Source organism: Akanthomyces muscarius, chromosome 3, assembly GCF_028009165.1.
Source record: "Akanthomyces muscarius strain Ve6 chromosome 3, whole genome shotgun sequence".
NCBI classification, from domain to species: domain Eukaryota; kingdom Fungi; phylum Ascomycota; class Sordariomycetes; order Hypocreales; family Cordycipitaceae; genus Akanthomyces; species Akanthomyces muscarius.
In genome coordinates this window covers 3,567,047-3,592,306 of record NC_079243.1, presented here as the reverse complement: position 1 = coordinate 3,592,306, position 25,260 = coordinate 3,567,047, and the positions used below count along the sequence as shown (strand labels likewise).

The 25,260-nt window shown below is 54.8% G+C and overlaps 6 protein-coding genes across 6 annotated transcripts; 5 read left to right on the top strand and 1 right to left on the bottom strand.

The window, feature by feature from the left end:
- Positions 1-1,641: 1,641 nt before the first annotated feature.
- On the top strand, positions 1,642-3,723 carry LMH87_002543 (uncharacterized protein; the record flags this gene model as incomplete). The annotated part of the gene is made up of 2 exons (XM_056194017.1): positions 1,642-1,850; positions 1,908-3,723. The coding sequence occupies 2 exons, from the start codon at positions 1,642-1,644 to the stop codon at positions 3,721-3,723; spliced, it is 2,025 nt and encodes a 674-aa protein (XP_056050996.1).
- A 1,581-nt stretch (positions 3,724-5,304) lies between these two features.
- Positions 5,305-7,155, top strand: LMH87_002542 (uncharacterized protein; the record flags this gene model as incomplete). Its single annotated transcript, XM_056194014.1, has 3 exons — positions 5,305-5,710; positions 5,788-7,004; positions 7,063-7,155. The coding sequence occupies 3 exons, from the start codon at positions 5,305-5,307 to the stop codon at positions 7,153-7,155; spliced, it is 1,716 nt and encodes a 571-aa protein (XP_056050995.1).
- Positions 7,156-8,429: 1,274 nt separating this feature from the next.
- On the top strand, positions 8,430-11,069 carry LMH87_002541 (uncharacterized protein; the record flags this gene model as incomplete). The annotated part of the gene is made up of 1 exon (XM_056194013.1): positions 8,430-11,069. One exon carries the CDS (start codon positions 8,430-8,432, stop codon positions 11,067-11,069), a length of 2,640 nt encoding a protein of 879 aa, XP_056050994.1.
- Positions 11,070-11,538: 469 nt separating this feature from the next.
- LMH87_002540 (uncharacterized protein) lies at positions 11,539-13,763 on the bottom strand (the record flags this gene model as incomplete). The annotated part of the gene is made up of 2 exons (XM_056194012.1): positions 11,539-13,230; positions 13,287-13,763. 2 exons carry the CDS (start codon positions 13,761-13,763, stop codon positions 11,539-11,541), a joined length of 2,169 nt encoding a protein of 722 aa, XP_056050993.1.
- Positions 13,764-16,507: 2,744 nt separating this feature from the next.
- On the top strand, positions 16,508-18,187 carry LMH87_002539 (uncharacterized protein; the record flags this gene model as incomplete). The annotated part of the gene is made up of 1 exon (XM_056194011.1): positions 16,508-18,187. The coding sequence occupies one exon, from the start codon at positions 16,508-16,510 to the stop codon at positions 18,185-18,187; it is 1,680 nt and encodes a 559-aa protein (XP_056050992.1).
- A 4,014-nt stretch (positions 18,188-22,201) lies between these two features.
- On the top strand, positions 22,202-25,213 carry LMH87_002538 (uncharacterized protein; the record flags this gene model as incomplete). The annotated part of the gene is made up of 6 exons (XM_056194010.1): positions 22,202-22,396; positions 22,492-22,619; positions 22,685-22,749; positions 22,813-23,136; positions 23,189-24,425; positions 24,478-25,213. 6 exons carry the CDS (start codon positions 22,202-22,204, stop codon positions 25,211-25,213), a joined length of 2,685 nt encoding a protein of 894 aa, XP_056050991.1.
- Positions 25,214-25,260: the final 47 nt, after the last annotated feature.

The following is a 25,260-nucleotide window of genomic DNA, read 5'->3' as shown; positions in this document are numbered from 1 at the left end:
CGTACAGCTTGTACTTTAAAGCTTGGCCGTTGTTGACTTTCGACACAGGGGTCGTAGCTCATCGACTGTGGATAGTAGTGAGAATGCAAGGTATGCTCGACTTGCGCTTCAGCTGGTTCACGGGCGATGCAGCAGATTGCGAGAGGAGAGATACATTGAGACACGAGCAAGCAGTAAAATATTTTGCGGTGAGGAACTTGGGGTATCGCCAGGGGTGCGTAATTATTAGGCATGGTTTTTATACTTGGCTACCGCGATGAGGCTGTAGATGCTCAGCCGCAATTCGATGTTTCAGGGCGCTGATAATTATTTGATTAATACAGGAAAGTATCCGAGTAGAAGACTGCATTGTCCATTGCCAGCTATTCCAAGCTTGAAGATGGATTTTCGATTCGTGGTGATTGGGCTCGTAGATGTTGTACTTTTCCCCAACACGAGACTGTACGAGCCATATGTCATGCTTCTGACTAGCATTCTATACTTTCAGATTCATCTCGCAGCATAGACCCTCTACTCCATCACTTCTCATTACTGAAATGGTCTGTAGTTGTCGGGTTGTCAAAAGTCGTCGTAACTGTAGGGTAGGCGTGCTGGAATAGACCTCAATAGCAGCATCCACAACGACGTCGTGGACGGGGCTGAGAACGAGATTCTGGGGCTGATAGGCGGCACAGGCCCCGCCACTGGTCAAACTTGGAAGCGGGTAAAATCGTGGGTTTGTTTCTTCTGATAATGACAATGACATAGATGGTACGAAATAATATTGTTGGAGGCGGTGAATTACTGGTGCGTGCGGTGCTGCGTGCAGCCCCTTATTCCCTGCCCTTTTTTCTGTTGGCATCTCGGCTTGTCGCACCACTTCACCTTGCTGCCAAAACCAGCCACATTATCTGTAATTTTTCAATCACCTCCCTCACAGGGTTGACATCATAATCCAACCACAATCACATAGCCGTCCTCTGTCACTGGCCGGACCGGCCGAATGCCTGACCGGTTGGGCCCCACTAAAACCCTTTTTTTGCCTTTGCAGGCTTGAGTGGCCCAGCGGCCAGTGGTGAGTGCCAGCCAGTGTCTACCAGTAGGTACCAGTATTTTAGTGTGGAAGTGCCACTGAGTGCCAACTTTCAGTACGTACCTGCTTGCCTGCTGCCTCCTGGCCCCGCTAAACCCCTTTTGGCCGCCGCTGGCCCAAGATTTTTTTTTCTCGCCAGGCCCATTTCTTTTTGCCTCCATAACTTGACTGCCCGTCCCTTTTCTTCTCACACAAAACCCAAACCCTTCACCCCCCAAAAAACATCTCCTCTCCTCTCATCCTTGTCATTTTTCTTCCTCAACACTCTCCGTTTTCTTTGGTCTCTCCCTTGAAGATCTTGTGTGTTTCTTTGGAAGCAGTCGGTACTTGTTTTTGCGAGTACTCACCTAATTAATTTTCGACGCGGGACATTTTACGGAGCGACACGACTTCCGTTTTCTTTCCCTTTCGACTCATCTCTACATCTTTGCCTGTCTCTTCTGTCCGGCACAGGTATCCCGAATCTACTCTCATTGAAATCTGAGGGTAACATTGTCCGAAATCTATTCAACGACGTCTACTTGACACTCGATTCGCACCACAAAAGCTTCTCGATCCCACACGTGAACATGGCGGACCAACTCAACATGAACGGACTCAACCTTGGCGATGCCGGCCAATCTGCTGGCCATCGCTCCTACATTCCTCCTCACCTGCGTGGCCGCCCCGGCGCCAGCGCTCCTCCCCCTCCTGCTGCGGCAGCAAACGGTCCTGCTCCCGTAGCAAACGGCCCTGCTCCCGTCTCTGCCGCTCCCAACGGTGGCGGCTCTTGGTCTGGGTATGTTCAAACCCCGAAACCTATCTTGTCCGGATCATCTTTACTAACCCACAGCAGAAACCAAGGTGGCTATGGCGGCGGTGCTAGAAACTACGGCGGCGAAGGCGGCGGCGGCTTCCAGGGCAACAACCGACGTGGTGGATGGGGCGGCGGCGGCGGCCGTGGTGGCTACTCTGGCGGTGGTGGCCAGGAGGGTGGTCACGGCGGTGGCGGCGGTGGTTATGCTACCCGCGGCTCTGGCGATGGCCAGTGGCGCGATGGCAAGCACATCCCCGGCCCCCCTAACCCCCGTGTCGAGCGTGATCTCTTCGGTACTGCCGATGACCCCTCCAAGCAGCACACTGGTATCAACTTCGAAAAGTATGACGATATTCCCGTCGAGGCTTCCGGCACGGACGTTCCGGAGCCCGTTCACCAGTTCACCACACCTCCCCTGGACGAGCATCTGTGCAAAAACATCGAGCTTGCCCGCTACCAGATCCCCACCCCCGTCCAGAAGTACTCTATCCCGATTGTCATGGGTGGCCGTGATCTGATGGCCTGTGCCCAGACCGGTTCCGGCAAGACTGGTGGCTTCCTTTTCCCCATTCTCGCCCAGTCCTTCAAGAACGGGCCTTCCCCCATTCCCGGCGGTGCCCCTGGCCAGTTCGGTCGTCAGCGCAAGGCCTACCCTACCGCCCTCATCCTGGCTCCCACTCGTGAGCTGGTTTCTCAGATCTACGAAGAGTCTCGCAAGTTTGCCTACCGCTCTTGGGTTCGTCCTTGCGTCGTCTATGGTGGTGCCGACATTGGCTCCCAGCTCCGCCAGATCGAGCGTGGCTGCGATCTGCTTGTCGCCACTCCCGGTCGTCTTGTCGATCTCATCGAGCGTGGCCGTATCTCTCTGTGCAACATTAAGTATCTTGTTCTCGACGAGGCCGATCGCATGCTGGACATGGGTTTCGAGCCCCAGATTCGCCGCATTGTCGAGGGCGAAGACATGCCCTCTGTAGCCGATCGCCAGACTCTCATGTTCTCGGCCACTTTCCCCCGCGACATTCAGATGCTCGCCCGCGATTTCCTCAAGGACTACATTTTCCTTTCCGTCGGTCGCGTTGGTTCCACCTCGGAGAACATTACCCAAAAGGTTGAGTACGTCGAGGACGTTGACAAGCGCTCCGTTCTGCTCGACATTCTCCACACTCACGCCGGTAATCTGACCCTCATCTTCGTCGAGACCAAGCGCATGGCCGATTCGCTTTCCGACTTCCTCATCAACCAGAGCTTCCCCGCCACCTCCATTCATGGCGACCGCACTCAGCGTGAGCGTGAGCGTGCCCTCGAGTTCTTCCGTAACGGTCGCTGCCCCATCATGGTGGCCACTGCCGTTGCTGCTCGTGGTCTCGATATTCCCAACGTCACTCACGTTATCAACTACGACCTGCCCACCGACATTGACGACTATGTTCATCGTATTGGTCGTACCGGTCGTGCTGGTAACACGGGTATTGCCACTGCCTTCTTCAACCGCGGCAACCGCGGTGTTGTCCGTGAGCTCATGGATCTTCTCAAGGAGGCCAACCAGGAGGTTCCCTCGTTCCTTGAGGCTATTGCTCGCGAATCTTCTTTCGGTGGCGGTGGTCGCGGTGGTCGCTCTCGTGGCGGCGGTGGCCGTGGTGCTGCCAACCGTGATTTCCGCAAAGTCGGCGGCGGCTTCGGAGGCGGTCAGGGTGGTGGTGGCAGCTTCGGTGGCGGTCAGGGTGGTTACGGCGGCGGCGGCGCTGCCTATGGTGGTGGTGGTGGTGGCGGCAACAGCTATGGCGGTGGTGGCGGCGGCTACAGTGGTGGCAGCTACGGCAACCCCAGCGGCCCTGGCAGCCAGTCCTGGTGGTAAATCATGCCGCCAGCGATTGTGTGCCATCAGAACACTGAAGCTGGTGGCCACAGCCTGAGAGGTTTTGCAGTCTCTCCGCTAGACAAAGTCTCTCTGTCACCTGCTCGCTCGGGCGGTTTCGGCTCGACATTGCGGCACTTTTGGTTGATTTTCCTTCTTGTCAATTTCTTCTCGCGAACTGTTTTACTTTTACGACCCTTTGGACGCTATTGCATTGATATTTTTGGCGACACGGCGGCATCATGACCTGCGCTATCGGGTGGCGGTGTTTCACCCTTTATAGCGCTCGGGTTTCGGTCCCGGGGCATTTCACGACACGCATGTGATAGATTGCATTTGTTTGATTTCAACTTCCTCCTCGCTTGATACCCATAGACGGAGACGTGAGGAATTTGAACAAGGACACGCACGCAGGACGTGGTGCGATAGAATCTGGCACAGACAGCCTGGATTCATTTACGGCACTACGATCTGCTTATTTTTGCTTTCTACGTTGAGAAATTCCCCCCTGAGCAAATATGGTTTTTGTTTTCCTCATATGATACGAGAGGTCATGTTCTCGTCGTGCATTTTATAGACAAAAGTGGATTACTCGGTTTTCCGGTTGGCATGTGCTTGACGCTCGACCACGGCACCAAAAAGGATGCCTGTGGCAACGGATTTTTACGTTTTTTCTGAGAGCGATGAGCATTAGACTGGAGCGGTCAACATATTGGTTTTCTGTGTTTCGAAATCGAAGAGCATGAAGGAGTGCATCTCGACGCAAAAGTTCGATGGATTTCGGCTGGGATGGCATGGCAATGTATGTTATTGCTCTTTGAAAGCCATGAGGACGTGGGCATGGAAGGGTTTGACCTGGCAAAGAGACGAAGAAGACGGATTGCCAAGATCGAGGCCTCTCTACAGATGAGGCTACAGACGACATTTTGTACCTGGGCTATGCCCCCGTGATAGACAGACAACCAGAGTGGACTGGGCGGTCCAAGGGTAAAAAAATCGAATGTTTTGTTCCTGCAAATGATGCTACATGTGCTCTATCGTGGTCTTGTGTATGAGCGACAGTGAGTAATGCTGCAGCAGCGTACTGGACAGCGGCACGGTAACGAGGTACTTGGGCATTGCCAACGACCATGTGCCTCGAATTGTAGCAGTGACTATAATTTTGAACTGCAGATACTTGCCGGTGTTGATTACGAATATTTATCGACCAGTTAGTGGCGGGATCGCCCCGCGTAGCTAAGAGGCAAGTTCCGACGGTAAGACGGGAGGCGTGAAACCCACCGCAGCCGACCAGAAGCTACCCAACGTTACCTTGCGGTACCGAGTACGGATAAGCTGTGCGCCTCTTTTCCCGCTACACCTTGTCTCGGATCCTTTTCCCCTCTCTACATCATCAAGCCTCGGGCAAATCTCTTGGCACGACACCTCGTGCACTTTTGGATTTACCATCCCAGCAAAGGACACTAAAGGTGTCAAACAGTGCACGCTTTCTGCTACACCTCGAGCAACCCTGCGGTCGCACAGCTACGGAGCAAGCAGGACGAAGCAATCGCGCACGGAAACGCACACGAACGAAACAAGATGAGCAACATCCTCGAGACACTCGATGCCGGGCTCACCGGGCTCTTTGGCCAGTGGAACGGCTACTCGACGGGCCTGGTGACGGTGCTCGTGGCCATTCTCGGCTACCGCATCTTGCACGCCACCGACCCGGACGTGCACCCGATCCTGCTGGCCCGCCAGTCAACGCCGTCGAATGTGCGCAACGAGGGCGAAAGCGCCGTGTACCGCTCGCCGTTGGCGCCGCACGGCATGCCCCTGAACTCGGGCCTCAACGTCAAGTTGGCCGGCGCTTCCAAGTGGTCGCGCGGCCGAGATGGCGACCTCCGCGACATCTGGCGCAAAGTTGTCCAGGGCGGCGACGCAGGTGCCAAAGGGAAGCTCCTGACGGTGCACGGCTCGCAGAATGTCGAAGAGCACAATCTTGGTAAGACGCCAAATAGGCCCTGAGATGGCCCAGTGTCACGGCTAGTAGGTCAAGTTTGGCTGCTGACTTGCATGCAGACGACGTTACCAGACAGATCAACCTAATCGGCCAGCACATTAGCGATCAGGGAGGTATTCGCGTCGCCATCTATCTGCCAAACTCGATTGAGCTGCTCGCTGCTCTTTTCGCCTGCGCCTTCAGCAAGAACTTGACGGCGGTGCTGATCCCGTTTGGCGTGCCCGAGGACCAGCTTGTGTCGATGCTGCGTCGCTCCGCCGTCGACACCGTCATCACCGCTACCGGCGAATTTCCGTTTGACGCTGTCGTCAAGGCATACCAAGGCCTGCGTCAGCTCATCTGGGTCGTGGATCAGGGCAGCGCCCACATGGACTGGAACGAGGTGCCCGAGGGTATCGGCGGCAGCGTCAGCGTCGCCACCTGGCAGGACATTGTGCGCGACGCTCCCGCAGACGCGGGCCGTGCGCTACAGGCTGCTGCGGAAGGCAAGGACTCCGAGTCTGCTGTCGGCGACCTCGTCACCTTCTGGCAGAGCGGCAAGCCCGACGCCCAGAAGCAGGAGATGGTGCGCTTCACGCAGGCCAACCTCGTGTCCGGCATCGCGGGTCAGCTCGCCGCCATCCCGACCAAGGCGCGCCTCACCAACGCCGACCTATTTCTCCCCGCCGACGCCCTGACCAACATCAACACACTGATCATTACCTTCGCCGCTCTGTACTCGAACTCCTCCGTCGCGCTCAACTCGGCCGCCGGCCCCCGCGCTGCTGGCCTCGATGTGGCCACGCAGGGCATTGCCCCAACCGTCATCGTCGCCAGCCCCGCGGTCCTACTGCAAACGCACTCGCGCGCCATGGCCAAGCTCCCTTCGCCACTGGGCACGCTAGCGCACTCTCTGTCGAAGCGCAAACTGGTCAACGAAGGCGTCATGGCCACAGCCAACGCGCTGTCAGCCTTCGCGACGGCTGCCAAGCCTGCACTGGGAACCACGCCTGGCCAGCTGCGTCTGATTTACACGGCTGATCGCGCGGGAAGCCAGCAGACGCCCGGTCTGTCGCCGGGAGTGCTGACGGATCTGCGCATCCTGACAGGCGCGAGGATCGTGTACGCGCTCGCGGCCGCCAAGGTTGCGGGAGCGATTGCCCAGACGGCGTTTTATGATTATCGTGCCGAAGTTGGGGATAAAAAGGGGCACTTTGGCTCGCCGACGAGCAGTGTCGAGGTGATTCTCAGGGACTCGGGCAGCCACAAGACGACAGATGAGCACGTCGAAGGCGAAGTGAGTTTTTCTTGATTTTGAAAATTATTTACGGTTTTGCTAACTACGATGCGTGCAGATTTTCGTCAAAGGACCTTGTGTTTCTGGAGGCGAGGCAGGGCTTGGTGTTGCGGCTGTCATCCGCGACGACAATACTTTGGCGTTCGCTTAAGCGACCTCTTCTAAAAGCACTGTTATATATGAGCCCATTTGCTGTAGGAAATAAAAAGGTGACGAATGCCTCGGCATCAATTACTTGTATGCACTTATTGCTCTAAGACGGGTGTGCATGTTCGATCCGAATTATAAGTTAATGGGGCAAAAGCCGCGGAATTGCTGCATGTCTCTCCGCCACCAACTATCTATTACAGACTTCGGATGGCGCGGGTCCCTGTCTTCTTTACGTTGGGAGCGTCTGACCAGTAGTTTTGTATAGACTAGCCAACCAACGATGGGTAGTAAGCTTCACTGAAGGGGTGGGTGGCTTGGCAGCGTGCATCAGCCTCTGGCGACGCGACGAGTCAGCGGACCTGAAAGCGACGGCGATGCCTTGCGCGCCGGGTTCTGCCAGACACCGAGTCCGAGAAGAGACGAGAAATGGAGGTGATGTGCTAGCGGAGGAGCGAGCTGCCGAACACCGCTGCTACCACCTATCAACTGGTCATACTCAGACACTAGAAACTCGATAGAACTGCTGAGAACAAGCCCACCGAACAATCCTCCGCGGCCCCAGGCATTAAAGAGCGCGCGACGGAATGAGAGGTGGGGAAAGCAACGGCTGTTAATTAGGCTGGGCAGCAAAATCCTAGAACTCTGGGACCCTGGTCCTCAATTTCAAAGTCCCGGCTGTCTCTCGCTGGTCAGACTCTGTCAACTCCCTGAGCATCCGCCAATGCCTCCAGCTATTAGGTGATTCACCCGCACATTGCTCAACACAATCACGGTTACGCTGCTGCTCTTTGACGCTCCTGCAGCCGCACAGCTGTCAGGTACCGGCGCAGCGCCTTCCGTGAGGAAAGCTAACGAGGTACAAGGCGCATTTATTAGTACTTTGCTAGTGCACCTGGTGTAGCTAACTAGCTGCTGGCACCCTTTCATTGTACCGACTCACTGCGTTGTCCAGACGTCACCCACACACACTCGAGCTCTTTTTTTCTTCCCCCGACCCGACGCCTCTTGCGCCCCTTTTCAACTCGTCACGCTCTGCGGACGCGCCGGAAAGAAATATACAAAAAAAAAAAAAAAAATGACACTGGACCGTATATCTTGACTTTTGACGAGGGACGGCATAGCCCTCTTTTTTTTTTGTGGAAAATTAGGGAGCGACAACGCTGGACGTACATAGTCGAAAAGGAGGCCAGTCATATTACGCGCGAAGGAGCATAGCAAGAAAAGCGACAAGGGGTGTGGGCAGACGAAACCCACCCCCTGGCACTGTCCGAATTTATGAAAAAGTTTACCAAGATCTTGCCCCGGCGCCTGCAGGGCCGTGGCGAGAATGGCTCTGGCAAGCAAAAGGGCATGGCCGGTCCGGGACTGGAGAGTGCGCGCGACCACCACCAGCTCAGCCTGCGCAAGGGTATCCCGACGAAGAAGAGGACCAGGACCGGCGCCAGTCGCATCGTTATCGGCGTGCCACCTGATGCGACAAATGGTGCGCGCCAGAAGAATGCAAATGGCGCGGATGTGAATGCTGGAAATGCGCATGTCAACGGCAAGGAGATCGGAGATGCGCCTGGAGCGACGGACAAGGCGCCGGCCGTCGCTGCTCCTACCAATAGAGATGCGGCTGCCGACGACGTCCAGCTCATATGTGAGCCCTGTGCAGCGATCGGATTCCCGAAACTGTTTGATTGGAAACCTGGCGAGGCGAGACCATGGGTGCCGCTGGCTCACACCCTCACGGACGTGTCCAACTGTCCCTACTGTACCTTTTTCCAAGCCATGATCGGCCACATCCCCGGCGCTGGCATTGACGGACCAGCAACTCCAATAACTTCTGAGCCCTTGAACGAATCGGAAACGGAGGCGCGGCACTCGTCCGCGACTAGCACGTTTACGCCGTACTTTCGCATCAGGCATGCATTTGAGCGACTCGGTATCAGCCAGAAGCATGAACTTGGCAGGTCGATCGTGTATGAAGTGACGACGAAGAACAAGTCACTACCGCGCGGCTATATTCTGCGTGTGGCAGAGGACGAAACTGGTGTCGAGGGATATCTGGAATCTTCTCGGGAAGACGGAGCGAGCAGCGAGACAGGAACACAATCCAGTCAGCCCTCATCACAGCAGCTACCGTCCAGCTTATTACGAGGCCGCACTGTGCCTGCGCTTCTCGACACATCTTTGCCGCGCTGCTGGATTAACTACTGCAGAGAGAACCACGCTGATGAACGCTGTGCCACGAAACTAGCCGGCCTGCGCAAAGCACCTCTGAAGCTCGTGGACGCGGAGAGCCGCAAAGTCGTTGCGGCGGCAGATCTGGAGACGCAAGCTTATGAATACGTTACGCTCAGCTACGCACTTGGAGATTCGGAGTTGGAGCCTTTTGCCGAGTCCACAGAGTTACCAGCAACTCTACCAGCGCTATTCGAAGACTCGCTTTCACTGACCCTGTCACTGGGGTACCGATTTGTTTGGATTGACCACTATTGTCTCCCCCCGCGAGAAAATAAGCTGGAAAGGCGGCAGCAGCTGGACTTGGTCGGAGAGGTGTTTGCACGCTCCGCGTTGACACTGATCGTCGCAGCTGGTGACGGTGTGGCTGACGGCATCCCTGGCGTGAGCGTCCCCCGCGACCAGGACCAGCTTTCGCTCCAAAATGAGAGTGGCCTGTTCACCACTTCACTGTTGCGCCCTGACGTCGAAGTCGCTGCCTCGCGATGGGCAAACAATGCCTGGACGCTCCAGGAGGGCCTCCTGGCACGACGCCGCCTCGTCCTCACGCCCTCCCAGGCTTACTTTCAGTGCGGTGCTCTTCACTGCCATGAGAGCATCAGTATCCCGCTGCGCCTTGCCCCGAGCTTTCCGTTGGGACGCATCTTCCCCCTGGACGGTATTGGCAGTGCCGACATCCGAAATCTGATAGGAACGTACATGACGCGTGAGATTTCTAGGTCGCAAGATCGGCTCGATGCATTCCGTGGACTGTCACGAGCGTATGCGACGAGGGACATAGCCCGTGTCGATACCTTTATGGGATTGCCGCTTTTCGATCCAGACTCATTTACCAATGTCAAGATTGTCAGCCAGACAGACCGCCTGGCCATTGCGATGAGCTGGTTGTGGTCTGGTCGAATCGTTTCGTCGAGTCGACAGGCAGACAGCGACCTAGAGCCATGTTATCTTGACAAGGCCGCCCACTTTCCGTCCTGGACTTGGCTGTCTTGGCGTCTCAGGGAAGAGCAGCCAGCTTCGCTGAGCGGGCATTCATTTTGCATACCCCAGACAAGCGACCAACCCCTACCTGTCGCCGACGGCTTATGCGCGCCTCCTCGCACTGAGATTTCCGTGGGCTTTGCAGATGGCCTGCTGGTCTCATGGGAGATTGACGGGGTGGCCATTTCTCGCCGTGCAGAACCCATTACCTTTCTACGAATCAAGACTTTTTGCTTTGATGTCAAGGTTACCAAAAAGGGAGATGACTGGCAGGTTGGCGAGCCTGTAGATGTATTTGACCAGGCCACACGAGACACCATCCTGCTGCTCGTGCGCTCCGCTCACACGCCCGCCGAAGCAAGTCCCAGCACGGCCGCGACCATTGCAGATGGTGACTACACAGTCACAGCCATGCTTCTTACCGGCAGAAACTGGCGCCAAACTGAGACGAGCCCGGAAACGAAGCCATCGATAGCAGCCACCATCCTAGCAGAGCACCTCGTGACGGCTCTCTTGTGCGCACCGAAAGAATGGCAGCCGGAGCAGCGGCTCGTGCGTCTGGGCGTTGTCAGCTTTGGCTCGACGGAATTCACAATGAAGGAGTCCAAGGATGAGGAAGATGGTGAGGCCACCCTCGAGGGCGTCGCCTCTGTCTCTGGTGAGAAGAAGGGCCTCGAGACCAGGTTGCGAGAGCTTGACCTTTACTGAATGAGTTGGCTTATTTTGGAAGAAGAAAAAAATAACGACTATGAATTTAATTTTTTTTTGACGCACAAGCATTGGGAGCCGGAGCATAAAAGAATGGAGGAAAAACAAGGAAAGCCAGGATATTCTCGGGATGGCCTTTTTTTGGTTATTTTTTTTTATTTTTTTAGTATACATGACTGGGAAAAATCAGTTGCATAACCATGTATCGATTGTACATAGACTGCAAAAATGAACATATGAAACTGATCTTCATGAACCCATTCAGGAAGATATAGCGACGCGTGTTAGTTGAATGTATTAAGTACGCACTGTGGCATCTAGCTATGGGATACGACCAGGAGATGATAGTGGTAGTGGTAGTGGTAGTGGTAGTGGATAGGGCAATCTATGTGTATGGTGGCTATATATGTATATATATACCTTGGATCAGAAGTTCATCAAGTCATTAGGAAGCCGAAATATCTCCCCATTACATGGCCATGGCCGCCCTCGTCGACATATCGTCGTGCACCCACGCCATGACGCGGCTGCCCACGTCGCCGACGAGCTTGTCGTAGTGCGGACCCGGCGCGAACAGCCCGCAGTGCGCCTCGACCTCGTCCACGTCGGCCATGTAGACGTCCACCCACGCCGGGTCGCGCCGCCCGCGGGCCTTGCCTGGGAGCGTGCAGAACTTGCGCAGCTTCCTGGGCTGCTCTTGGGCGGGTCGTGGTGGCGTGGTCTCGGGCGCACCATCGTGGGAGGTTTGCTGAGCGGCCGCTGCGGCCGCTTCCGCTGCTTGCTTCTGCTTCAGCAGCCCCTGCATCTCCCTGTTGGTTTCTCTCTCGAGCCGCTCGGCCTCCTTGGCGGACTTTTTGCGGCGCTTCTCGAGGAGCTTCTCGCGTTCGCGGATGGCCTTGCTGCGGTCCTTGACGGCCTGCTGGTAGGCCTTTTGCTGGCGCTTGGCTTCCTTTTCCGCTTGCTTGCGGGCGTCCTTGTCCGTGTACTTGGTCAGGTCGGGAGGCGTTGGCTCTTCAGGCTCGGGCGGGATAGGAGCGAGGTCGAGGTCGAGATCTGGCTGGCTTTCTTTGGCGGATGGTGTGGCAATCGGATGTGCTCCCATGGTGCCTTCTTCTGTTTCTGCCTTTTCTTCCTTTTTTGTCTTTTCGTCCTCTTCATACTTTTTGTCCCCTTTATCCTTCTCGTCCTCTGCTTCCGTTCTTGGTCTTTCCAGCTTTTCGTCCTCTTCCTCATCTTCGTCGAGGATCGGGACAGGATCAAGATGGAGCATAGAGCCGTGGCTCTCGTTGTCCGAATCATAATTGTCATCTACATCGTCATCACCTGATGCTCTGTTGGCGATTGACTTTCCATCTGTTTCTGGCTTGAGATCTTCCGCCTCATAAAGACCCCCTCCATCCGAGTCACCATCAATCGCTGCACGATTCGCATCTGACAGCTGTTCAGCGCCAGGACTAGGATGTGAGTCGGCTTTTACCACAGATTCGCCGACTTTCTCGTCCTGCGATTCTAAATCATCCAAGCTCAGCGTCGAAAGCGGCAGATTGCCAGCCGATAAGCCACCCATTTGAGGTGATGGCTTGGGACGGCCCGGCGACAGCGTGTAATAGTTGACAAATCGAACACGTCTGTGCGCCGCCGGCGGGTGGCCTTCAGAGATTGCTTTAAGCTCATCAACATCCTCCAGAGCTCGTATCCGCTTGTACCGAGCAGAAAGTTCTGGATAATCAGCTATACAACCACCAAATTCCAGATGAGAAATAATGTGATTGCCTATAGCGTTAAATATGCCTTCAGTCTTGTGCTTCGAAGCAAAGTGCCGCAGTCTTGAGAGCAGTGGTTTCTCTCTAAAAGGAACATCATTGAAGAAGGGAGGGTCATAGAGCTCATTCGGTCGAACTGGTGGAGATGATGTGGTAGAGGCATTGGATGCAATTTCAGATAGCGGCAGCTGTAGGTCGCTCGCAGACGGGTCTACGCCGAGTGAGGACTGAGACGCAGAGCCCACAGTCTCCTTGTCAGTCTTTGGCGCAGGCTGGAACAGACTTGACAATCCGGATACGATTATTCCGGGGTTTAAGCCTAGAAATGGCGAATCCAGAGACAAGGTGCCCAGTATTCGGTGCTTGAATGGTTGATGGAGATGCGGATCGCGATTAGGCTGAATGTCACAAGTCAGCTGGCATTCAAATCGGTATAGAGGCAAGGGTATATTACCATCAAAACAACCTCTGCAGCCAGCAAGCCTCCCATGGAGTGACCAACAAGAATGACATCAGTAGTGGGAGACTCATGCGGCTCGAGCCAGGCACTAAAGTTATCCCTTGCAACCTGAATAGCTCTGTAGGTCTTATAACGAGGGTATATTTTTGAATGAACAATGTGTGTTTCGGACAGAAGCTCGGTGAGGAAAGCATGTACGTGCGCTGGGAAGGATCTAAAGGACTGATCATTGCCATAGAAGCCGTGAATGTACACGACGAGCAGCGAGCGCCGGGTATCAAACTCTGTCGCGGGTGCTATCAACGACTGAGACGACGACGTTCTGGGGTCTGAAGCATCCAAGTTGGTGGAATAGCCAATCCCGATACTAGAAGACGCCAAGAGGCCATCATTTGGACGTTGGGGCGGGGTTGCTGGAGATGTGGGCTGTCGACGTAGTTGTCGCGGCGGCAGAGGAGGAGGCGCCGTCATGTTGTGACTAGGCTTATACAAGCCGCTGGTAGATTATACTTGTTTGAGGTCGAATGCTATTGAGACATGGTCGGGGATGCAGCTATGATCATGAGCATATTGCTGGCCAGGGTGTTGAATGCCGACGTTGGACGCAGCCGGCTGGCTAGAAGGGCGCTAGAACAGCTTTACCCCCACCAAGTTGCGTCTCAAGCTGACCCGCGATTTGATATTGGCACTGTTGGGAGAGAAGGAGGATGGGGCCAAGGTTGAGAAAGGCACTCCGTATCATTAAAGACTTGGGCGATGGAGAGTTAGAATTCTGATTATGCATGCTGTCGGATCCTGTGCAGGGAGGTGACAACAGACTACGAATCAGAGAGTGGCTGAGCAAGCGTCAAGCTGATAGAGCAACGCTGCGTCAGCAGTGCATCTGGCTAACAGAAAGATGTGTGGCACAGCTGGCTACAGACAAAGAGGCAAACGAAGAGCTGTGGCTGCGCAGCCGGCAGCTGGCTGGGAATTGACAGCTGGCAAGCTGGTAAAAGTGTGCATGTTTGTACCAATATCCGCCTGAGCAAACAATACTTTCTTATGAATTGTGCAGGGTGGCATAAAATGCATAATGGGAATACAAATAATTCCGGACCAATGGAATCAACTTGAAACAGAGGCAGAAGCGCTGAAGCAAAGAAGAAAGACAACAACAATAAAAGGATATGCCGCAATACGAATAGAGGATATGAGGTCGTAAATTCAAGGACCAGCTGGTGGGCACGGTTGCAGCTGTCATATGCTGGCTGGCCATTGAGCGTGCTGGGTTGAGTACAGCTGCATCAGGGACAGGGAAGCACGCGTGTCTCGACATAGCAGCTTGATGAAGCGTTGTATTTGCGCGTCATCAATTCTTGCGCGTAGTATCAGGAAATTTCGTCTTCTGGCGATGGCAGCAACTTGGAATGTGGTTTGGGTGCTAGCGGCTTGGCTAGTGCTAGCGACACCATGGGCAGCGCTGACGGGCCGAGAAAGAGCAATGCTGGCGAGAGGCTCCGTTCCTGGAAGAGACAGCGGCGCGAAACGAACCACATTGACGATGGTTGAGGTACAGCGACGCGCTCACCATCAGGTCCGTGTTTACGGGTAAGTGGTCATCAACAGACACACGCGGCGTGGCGTCTCATTTATCAAGTTATTACTGGCATGTACCAGTAAAAGCTTCAGCTGCCGCCTGTTTGTGCTACGGGAGTGCGGAGGAGCTGCACAAAGAATCGCAGTCGCATAAAGTGGTTTCGCAGGTGCCGCTTGGACAGCAGCGAATGGGGTGGCAGATGTACTGAGTAGCGTGTCATGCAGAAACAAACCGTCAACGATTGTTTGCGTTGCAGATCACTGTCGGCGCACGTTGTGTGGTTGCAGATTGCAGATGAGAGCAGGAGTCAAGGCAAAGCAAAAGGTTTCAGAAGACTGGTAGAAAGCCTGAGGGTGGGATGGCCGCTAAAATAAGACGAACAAGCCCTGTTTGCCGGTGCCTGTCGGGCCTGTCAAACAAGTTCTAACGTTATGTTTATAGGTACCCAGTAATAAAAGGGAGCCTGGCACTCTCTTTGTCTGTGCCTGCAGCTGGCGGCACTAAATCTTGCTGGGGCCAGGCGGCCGGCTGCCCGTATTTTTCGCTTGGCATCCAACGCTAGGCTTGTTTGGCCCGCGGCCCTGGCCCGACCGGCTTTTATTGGCCGCCACCCCTGCGCCGCTGTCCACTGCTCATATTAATAGGTTGCGGCGTGTGTGGGCGGATGGGGCCTGGAAGCCTTTTCGGAGCCGTCGATGGGGCTCAAGGAAATGAGGGAAATGAAGACACACCATTCCCCCAGCCAGCTCCCACGCCTCGCAACATCGTTCGTCGCACCAAAAAGACAAAGCACACACGAGACTGCCAGACGCAGGTCCAGAACAAAGAGAGTACAAGCCAGACAGAACAAAAGATGATAAGAAAAAGCAGCGAGCAGAATAGTAGCGCCAGGCCCGTGCCGCAACATCTGCCCGTTCAATCCACCATGTGCACCTAAAATTCCCATTGTCAAGTTCCAGTTTCAGTGGTTAGCCCACTGCACCGTCCAGCACGCACCGCCACATCAAGCCCCTACAGCCTCCCACCCGGTTCATTTCCTGCGCGCTGGAGCTAAGGTGCCTACCTAGGTACTTTCTATTTACCCTTCTCTCTCGTCGGTCCCTGCATTTCTCTTCCTCTCTTCCTCCTCTCCAGTTCATCTCGACCTTTCGCGTCTGGGTTGCTCGTCATGTTCATGCCATTGACGCTGTTGGTAGACTGCTAGGTTTTCGACATTTACGTCGCTATTCGCTCTTTTATTTTATTTTCTTTTATTCTTTTCGGTACTTTTATCCCATCCGGCTAGCGATCATTTCGACTAGTGTCCGACCGGTACAGCGACCGCAAAACTCTACGCACGACTCGAGCGCAAATCCATCGCAATACGGGACGCAAGAAAAACTTTTGGTCACGCAGACTATTTACTAGTGCTTCTTCCTCGCCAGTTTCCAAGGCAGACTGCCTGACTAGCTTCAGCGCCTGAGAAGTCCAACAGAGCTACAGCACGTCGACGTCGATACTCCGCCCTGTTTGTTAGATCATGATGCCCCTGGCGCGTGTCGAAAAATAGAACACTACGTCGTCAGCCAAGAGCCCCCGCAGCCAGCAGATACGATCACCTGGCCGTAGCTGCGCCGCCCACTGACGAGTCGCCATCATGACTAACCATCTTCATGGGCCTTCACTCCTTCAGGCCCGTGAGTCCCATTCTGTCGATCCTTCGCCATCATTGGAATCAACTTCACACGCTCGTTCTGCCACCCATCTGCAGGCCCATCGCCACGCCCACCACCCGCATGCACATGGCCATACCCGCCACCGAGACGGCAGCGACGACAACCACAGCGACAGCGACCAACAACACCCAGCACCACTTATTAATACCGCTGCATCGCCAGCACCAAACTCCGTCAGCGCCGAGTCCGATCTAGACGACCGGGCATCCAGCGATTCTTCGTCGCTGGAAGCTCGTCCCCTCGCCGCCGCCGTGGACGCTGCTCTCGCTGCCCGCGCTGACGATGCCGCTTCATACGTCACCCAGGTCGTCCAGACCGTTTCTATAGTCCAAGTAGTCGACTACTCTGGCTCGCCCATTTCGACCTCTACCGAGTATGCTACCCCGAATACCGTCGTTGTCGACCCCAGCTCAGGCAAGACCATTTCGCAATCCGGTCCTGCCTTTACGATTGCCGTGAACCCGAGCAGCCTTCTCCCTGGACTGGGAAGCGACTCATCGTCCACGCCGTCTACTACCACGTCTACCCATCACACGACCTCGACCTCGTTGCAGCCTAGCTCAGCTCCGATTCCACCGTCGTCCGTCTCCGGCTTTCCCACCCTGTCGGATACGAGCAACGGAACCGCTTGGGGCAATGCGACTGCCTTTGCCAGTCCATCTAATTCGACAACTAGACCGACTACATTTACCCAGTCGTCCAACTACAACATTTCTACAACACTCTCCGACTTTCATCTCCTCTCCACCTCGAGCTCAAGCGCGAGCTTAAGCTCGACCTTGACGGACACGGATACGGACACTGACACGCTGGCTTGGTCGTCGTATTCATCCACTTACAGCTCAACCCCAACCTCGACGTGGAACTCTCCAACGGTCATCCCCACGGTTGCCGGCAGCACTGAACCGTCTTCTACCGCTTCCACGTCTGGCAGCGATCCGCTGACGACTCAGCAAAAGCAAATTGTCGGAGGCGTAGTAGGAAGTATCGCTGGTGTGGCCTTCATCGCCCTGCTGGTCATGCTTGCTCTTCGCTACAGGAAGAAGAAGGACAGGGGATCGCTGCCCAGTAACAGGGACGCTCCTGGCTTCGCAGCTTTGCCCGCCTCGGGAAGCGATGCGACCAACTCGACGGCTGAGCGTAACGGTGCTGCCTCATCAGTCACTGCGGCGTTCGCGGCCTTGACCGGCAAACGCCAATCGAGGGGCCCCGCCGCTGGATCGTCCGACATGTTGGAGGTGCCTTCCGGGGGCGAACGAGGCTTTTATCGCGTGTCGGGCCGCAAGCTGCCCTCTGTTCTCTACACTGGCGGCGACGGATACTCGGATCCGCGTGAAAGCACGATGAGCCAGCTGTCAAATTCCTCGGAACCATTCAACCGTGGCGATCAGCATTTTGCACTCGGCACTCCCATGCGGCCGATAAGCGGCGTGCCGATCATGCGATCGGGACCTGCGCGCACGCCAGTGACGGAAGCGAACCCGTTTGCCGACCCTCTGCCGTCGCCGCCGTCGATGGGGAAAAACGACTCGCCGCCCAGACGCCCTGGGTCTAGCGGCAGCGCGCGAGGATCCAGCTCACGGTTTCAGGAGAGCATATGATGATTGATTTCCAAAAGCAACTATACCACGAGCATTTCTTACCATTTATCTCATCTTGTCTGGCATCTTTTCTTCTTCGACCTGTACATGGTTTTCACATTTTTCCATATTTATTTGCGACACATTCTGTCAGCGTCTTCTTCCCAGCAGGGACAGTCTTGGATGTCACTGGGCCAGGCGGTCCTTGTCATACCACCAGACTTTTTTTATATTCTGACTTTAGCTTTGTTGAATTTGGCGTTTCTATGGGGTTATAGGCAACGGTACTGGATTCCACTATCCAATATCGCATGCGATTTTTGATATAATGTACATTGGATTTGGCGGCGAAGCAGGAGGAGAGGAGGCTTACATAGTTGAAAAGAAAAGAGCAAAATTCTAATTACCCTGAATTGTCTTGTGCGCAACATAGTATGAAGCTTGACTGGGTGTGGTGCGACTTGTGTGCAACGCCGTCCGACGTGAAAGAGTTGGTGGAGCGGTATTTGTAATTGCAGCCTCAGACAATGAGGTTATTGGCTGTTGAACTGTCGATATCTAGAAGACAAAAGAGTTACATGGAACAAGATTACGTGGGTTATTCAAGTTGACGGTTTATGCAAAAACCGTCGTCACGTTGTCCGCAACGCTGCCACACGTGACGGGCGCAGCGATGGGGTACAAGGGGCACACGGCCGGCAACTATTGACAATCGGACTTTTTTTTTTTTTTTTTTTATGTGTCGCTGACAAGCGGAGGAAGGCGGCGAGCGGACAAAGGACAAAATTTAGCGACGATGGAGTGTGTGATTCGGATGCGTTTCAGACATGTTCGGGAATCGGGACGCAGCTCGAGTTGTGCGCGCGGGAAGCCCACCAGCGAGATAGATGGTGGTGCTAAGTAGATATAGCCTTTTGTCCTTTGCAAAACATGTGCCGAGGTTGGGCTGTAGTTGTCAAGTAATGTCAGGTCGAGCGAACGTTTTGCACAGCCCTGTTTCAAGCTCGACACGTTCATTCTGAGAGGTGTCGATATATATTCATGCGCAGATTATCGTCCTGTCGGCTATACTACTGGTACCTACCTTGGCAATTAGGTACCTAGACAAAGGACCGCCGCGGGGGGAGAGGAGGTCGGAGTTGGGGGTGGTGGGTGCGCGCGCACACAGTGTAAAGTGGGGGCGGTGGGCGTCCGCCGCCAGTGAAACGTCTGAAGTAGGATGTCGGGCGTTTTCTCAGCCTTTGAGGCGCAAGGTGATGTGGAATCATTTTTATCGACGTTTACGCGAAGCGGATAGTGCCAAGACACGGCCCAAATCACGAAGAAATAAATGTGAAAAAAATATGGTAAAAATGGCTGCAGGTTATGGATGAAAGGACCCGGTAGTTATAAAGTGGGCAGGTCTTGTCTGCTTATTTCAAATACCTCCAATGGTATCGTACGGTATGTACTCCGTACCTAGGTACCTACATAGGCCAGAGGTGGTGGACAGTACTTGAGTGCCTACTACCTAGGATCTAGGCGTGCGGAGAAAGAGGCAGCCAGACATGCGTTGTCGCAACTGGACAACCCCAAGACATTGAGTGCTACGGAAAGAATTGCCACCATTGATCATTTCTATTTGTTCACTGTAGACTATCTTTGGCTATCTTTTCTCGAGTTGGAGTCTGGACGAGGTGTGGTGCGCAGCGCTACTGGGTCGGAGAATTGCTATCAAGAGGCGGCTCAACAGCCGTGCGTCGTACTCGTATTGTCTGCACGGCTGTCGCTCCCCGCTGCCTGTACCAGTAACCTTTTTTTTTCTGACAGCGTCGGATTGGTAATGTGGTGGCAGCCACGCGCCGCGGCATGACTGCATGCAAGATGGATCGCCGAGAGGGAAAGAAACTGGGTCGGTTTTCCTATTGAGGCTTGCAACGCGTCTCTTGTTCAGGTCTGGTTGATGCTCATGCTTGGCAGCAAGCATTGCGGTCTTGGTGATCCTGCAGTGAAAGTAACACAGCAATGCACATCACAGAGTCAATGGGGGTCAGTGTTGGTGGTGTGGCGTGGCGTTGCAGTCCGCATTGATGGTGATCGTCGGGGTTGGAGAAGGTGCTCGGAAGAAATGACACGGATTTATTGTCCACTTGTCTAGACAGATTGGATGCACGCATTCAAGGCTGTTCTTTGTTGCATTTGAGATGATCATCTATGGACGGGATGAATTTCATGTCCATCAATTGCCATTCTGATTCATTGTTTGACGGTACCGATATTCAACAAATTCCCACTACCCTATATATGGGATGTGGGGTGGGGGTTATGACCGTGAGGGGAAAAATGAGAAGAGCCAAGAATAGGACCGTGCTAAGTGGCAATAGTCAATCGACCAAGGCAGGACCAGGACCAGACAAGTATCCGCACAACTAAAGTAGCAAAGTAGTTATTTTGCCTCTTTGTGCGGAGAGAGGGGGGGGGAATAAATGAAATCAGAATGATGGCATCACTCTCGAGGGCGTGGCATTTCGTCATAGGAGAAACACGAAAGGGGTTCCCTTTTTTTTTGGTGCTAGAATACTAATCAAGACAGGTTCAACGATTGAAAAAGCACCCACAAAGCAGCCCACAGCGGAAGACGGATGCGCAAGGGTTCAACATGCGGCCATCACAAATCTCGCGACAAGCCTAGTTTTAACCCGTTGGAGTTTCAAAGACGGCGCCTGGCGGCCCCCTTGGTTTGTCGTTGGGCATCTGTCGATAGCCGCAACGGTGGTGCGAGGAATAGCATAGGCAATTAAGACGAGTACATATGGTTCATGATTTATGCCAAGAGGCTGAGCAACAAGAGAAATCGCAGCTCGATACCCGGACGCAGTCGAGCGTGCTCGGCACCTGATGATCTGCCTACAGCTCGACCCGTAGCAAGGCACTGTCTCTCCCGCTGCTGAGATTCTGGGCCGCCCAGCAAAAGGACGCTACAGGCCGAGTCTCAGCGTGTCGAGCATGACCTGGGGTGCCAGCACAGCACAGCACAGCACAGTACTTTTGGTTTTCCTCCCGCCACCTCCGCTGATAGCAAAGGCGGCAGCTTCTCTCCGCAACTGGGAAACCAAGCTCGCAATTCGTTTAGCGCATTCGGGTCCTCACCTTGGCTCAAAGGTGTGCTGCTGCTGCTGCTTTCGCTGAGCCTCTCCGCCTGCCTCCGCAGGGCTAGCGTCTGCGGTGATACACACCTGTACCTAGAGCTGTCAGGGAGACCCCCAGGTAAACCCCCCGGTCCAGCGTGGAAACTCTCTTTTCCCCAACACGCCCAGCAGCAGCAGCAGCAGCAGCAGCAGCAGCGGGCGGCCGTCAGAAGCACACCACTCACTCCGCGACGCTCTCCAGCGCCTCTCAGGCCCTGCGACTTCCCCGGATGGAGTGCGCTAACGCAGGCTCACACACTCGCTGCAGGTGCTAAAAAAAACAAGCACCAAAAAATACCGGCACAACTGCGCTGCGACTGGCTGCCTGAGTCGATGGCCCTCGATCCCCAACTCCGGCCTGTCCGCCTCTTCCGTCCATCCAGTCTCTTTCTCCTTCCATATACCTACCCTTCGTTGCTCGCCCGTTCTCTAATTCCCCTCCTGACTGCTACGCAATCCAGCATTTATTTGCAGACAATCGTTCCAGAAGCCTCATTGCGACATGATTACGACTGGCCAACGCTCTCGATAGCCTTTGCCTCCACACAGCATACCTAATCGCTCAACAGAGCCGCCGCCAACCCATCCACCAGTATATCCAGGAAGCTCGCCGCTGCTCCCCCGCCACCACCACACTCACTCCGCCCGCAAACGAGCAACATCCAAAAAAAAAAAAAAAAAGCAAGGCTGATTTCGAGCCGCGACGCTGAGCCTGTCCGCCATCACTGTGCACGCTTCGGCAAAATCCAATTACGCTACCGCAACCGTCTTCTTACACTCAGCTCTGGATTCATAGCCGCCTCGTCTGCTTCGCCTTCCAGGCGCGCATTGTGACCCCACGACTCCTCCGCCCCCTCCAGCCGCCGCCATGGACCACATCGGCTTCCAGATGCCCGGCTCTGGCCCGCCATTGATGAACCAGCCGCCGCAAATCTTTGGCTCCTACAGCCAGGATGGCATGCCCAACATGGCGCACATGCCCGACATGACTGCCCACATGTTTTCCGATGCCCAGCTGCTCTTGGAAGATTCCAACGACGCAAAGCGACGCCGCATCGCCAGGGCAAGTACCTACCTACCATCCACGGCGCCACGTCCGCCGTGGCCCTGATGCGACAAGAAAGAGCGTCTCCGACTAACACGTCGCGAAAATCGTAGGCTTGCGACATGTGCCGCAAGAAAAAGATCAAGTGCGACGGCAAGCTCCCCGCCTGCACAAACTGCACCACTTACAAGACCGACTGCGCCTTTACGCAGGTCGAGAAGAAGCGCAGCCCACCCAAAGGGTAAATCCACCATCAAACTTCTCTCGCGACTGTGACACCGGCGCTGACTAGTTGCCCACCTGTAGCGCAAAATACATTGAAGGCCTCGAGAACCGCCTCGGCCGTATGGAGCAGCTGCTACGCCTGTCAGGTACGTCCGTCTCACAGAGTCGCGCAATCATGCGCGTAAACAACATGAACTTACACATGAAAGGTGTGTTGAATGACGACGACCCAAGCACCGATCTGGGCTCTCTCGAAAAGAAGCTGCAAGAAAAGTCGAGACATGCTTCCCTCGCCACTGCTTCAAACAGCCCACCCGTTTCGCCTCTACAGGCCGACAACTCTACGCCCCAGAGCTCACTTGCTTCTCCAGGGAAAGAACCCAAAGAACCCGCAGAGAGGCGCAAGTCGGGCCTCTCCGCAGAAGATAGGCGGGCGAGAGAGAGCGACGACGAAGAGCAACAGGAAGTCGAGGCGCTCTCGGAAATGATGTGCTCACTCGTCACCAACCAGAGCGGAGAGACTCGCTACATTGGTGCGTCTCCTCGTGAACTCGCTGGCCTGGTCCACCAACTAACGCGATGCAGGCTCATCATCGGGATTTTCCATCTTTTCGCCCAAGGGTATTCAATGGGTCAACAACAGAACCGGTGACGACTCCTTCCAGGAAATGATTTCTGAAGTCTCCGTCGACGACCACAAGTGGACCAACTGGAAGCCCGAAGTCTTTGGCGACCTTTTCCAACGTCCCATCTTCAGACCACTCCCGCCCAAGCAAGAGGCCCTCTCCCTGCTTACCGATTATTTCGAAAACTTCAACTGCATGTTTCCACTCTTTCACCAGCCAACTTTTATGCATCTTGTCGAGCGCCAGTACTCATCCAATCCCTACCAGGGGTCCGGGTGGTGGGCTAGCCTGAACTGTGCGCTGGCCATTGCTCACCGTCTTCGTGTTATGAGCAACCTTGTGCCGCAGGAAGAAGACGAGAAGGCCTGGGCCTACCTGAAGAATGCCATGGGCGTGTTTTCCGAACTGACCATGCGCAATACAGACCTCCTCTCCGTCCAAGCTCTGCTGGGCATGGCGCTCTTCATGCAGGGCACTCCTAACCCCCAGCCTTCGTTTCTGCTCGTGGCCGCTGCCATCCGCCTAGCCCACAGCATAGGCCTGCACAAACGGGGATCCGGGTTCAATCTCAACCCCATTGAGATTGAGCAGCGGAAGCGAGTGTTTTGGATCGCCTATATGCTCGACAAGGACCTTTGCCTACGATCTGGTCGGCCGCCTGCCCAAGACGACGACGACATGAATGTCGACTTGCCAGATGCTGACCCGGACGATAATATCGGAAACATTCCCCTGGCCGACGGAAAGGGAAAGATGAATCTTTTCCGCGTCATCTGCGAATTTGCCACCATCGAGAGCAGTGTATACAAGCGATTGTACTCGACAAAGGCCACCAAGCAGTCCGACGGACAGCTCCTCAACACAATTGGCGAACTGGACCAACAGCTAGAAGACTGGAAGGATGGCATCCCAATTGAGTTCCGTCCTGAACACGAAATCAAGGCATCTCACACGCCTTTGATTCTGCACGTTGTTATGCTGCATTTTGCATACTACAACTGCCTCACGACGATCCACCGCATGTCGGTTCATCATGGCTACTGGACGAGTCGACTGGCCAACTACGCCATTCAAGGCCTCAACGCGCGACCCCTGAACCCTCGCGTGTTTTCTTCCGCTGCTCTCTCCACAGCTGCTGCGAGAGCCTCCATTTCTCTGCTGAAATACGTACCGCAGGGCGACTTTGCTTGTGTCTGGTAAAGCAACTATGGCCGAAGATTTTCACGAAATAGAGCTAACAATACCCAGGTTGATCCTTTACTTTCCCGTCTCCGCTCTGGTAACGCTTTTCGGAAACATTCTCCAGAATCCGCTCGACACGCGCGCCAGAACCGACACACGCCTTATGGACTTGGTCGTCAGGTTCCTGTCCATGCTTGGCCAAGAAGCAGAACAAGGTGGCGTCCATCGCATGCTTGGCGTCTGCTCTGAGTTTGTGCGTATCGCCAAGCTCGTCGTTGACAAGGCCGAGAGCGATCAATCGTTTCGGCGAAAACGCCGCACGGACGGAAAAGTCAAGGGCAACTCGAAGAACCTTGACACGTCCGAGGTCCCCATCCCTACGACCATGGAAGAGCTGTCGCCGCCTGTACGCACCCAGCGCTCGTCGTCGTGGGGCCCTGTCGCGGCGACGTCACCTGCGGAAGACCAGAAGTCGCCTCGGAACGGCAACCCCAACCACGATACCCCGCTACAGACACAGCAACAGAAATTTCACCAGCAACAGCAACAGCAACAGCAGCAACAGCAACAACAGCAGCAGCAGCAGCTTCCACAGAACGGTGACTTCGACTCCTTTGACGGCATGGGTGGCTTCACAGGCGACCCATCGGCCATGTCCTTGGATGCGCCTTTCCATCAGCCGATCCTTCCGCAGGATCTCTTTGCGCTGCCCATGACGTTGGACTGGAACTGGGCCGAGATGAGCGGTGGCGCGTACCCCTCTGTTGAGAATGGCAACTTTGGCGATCTACCGCCCCAATGAGAAAGGGGGAAACCAGGGAAAATCTTGTAACATGACAAATGAAAGGA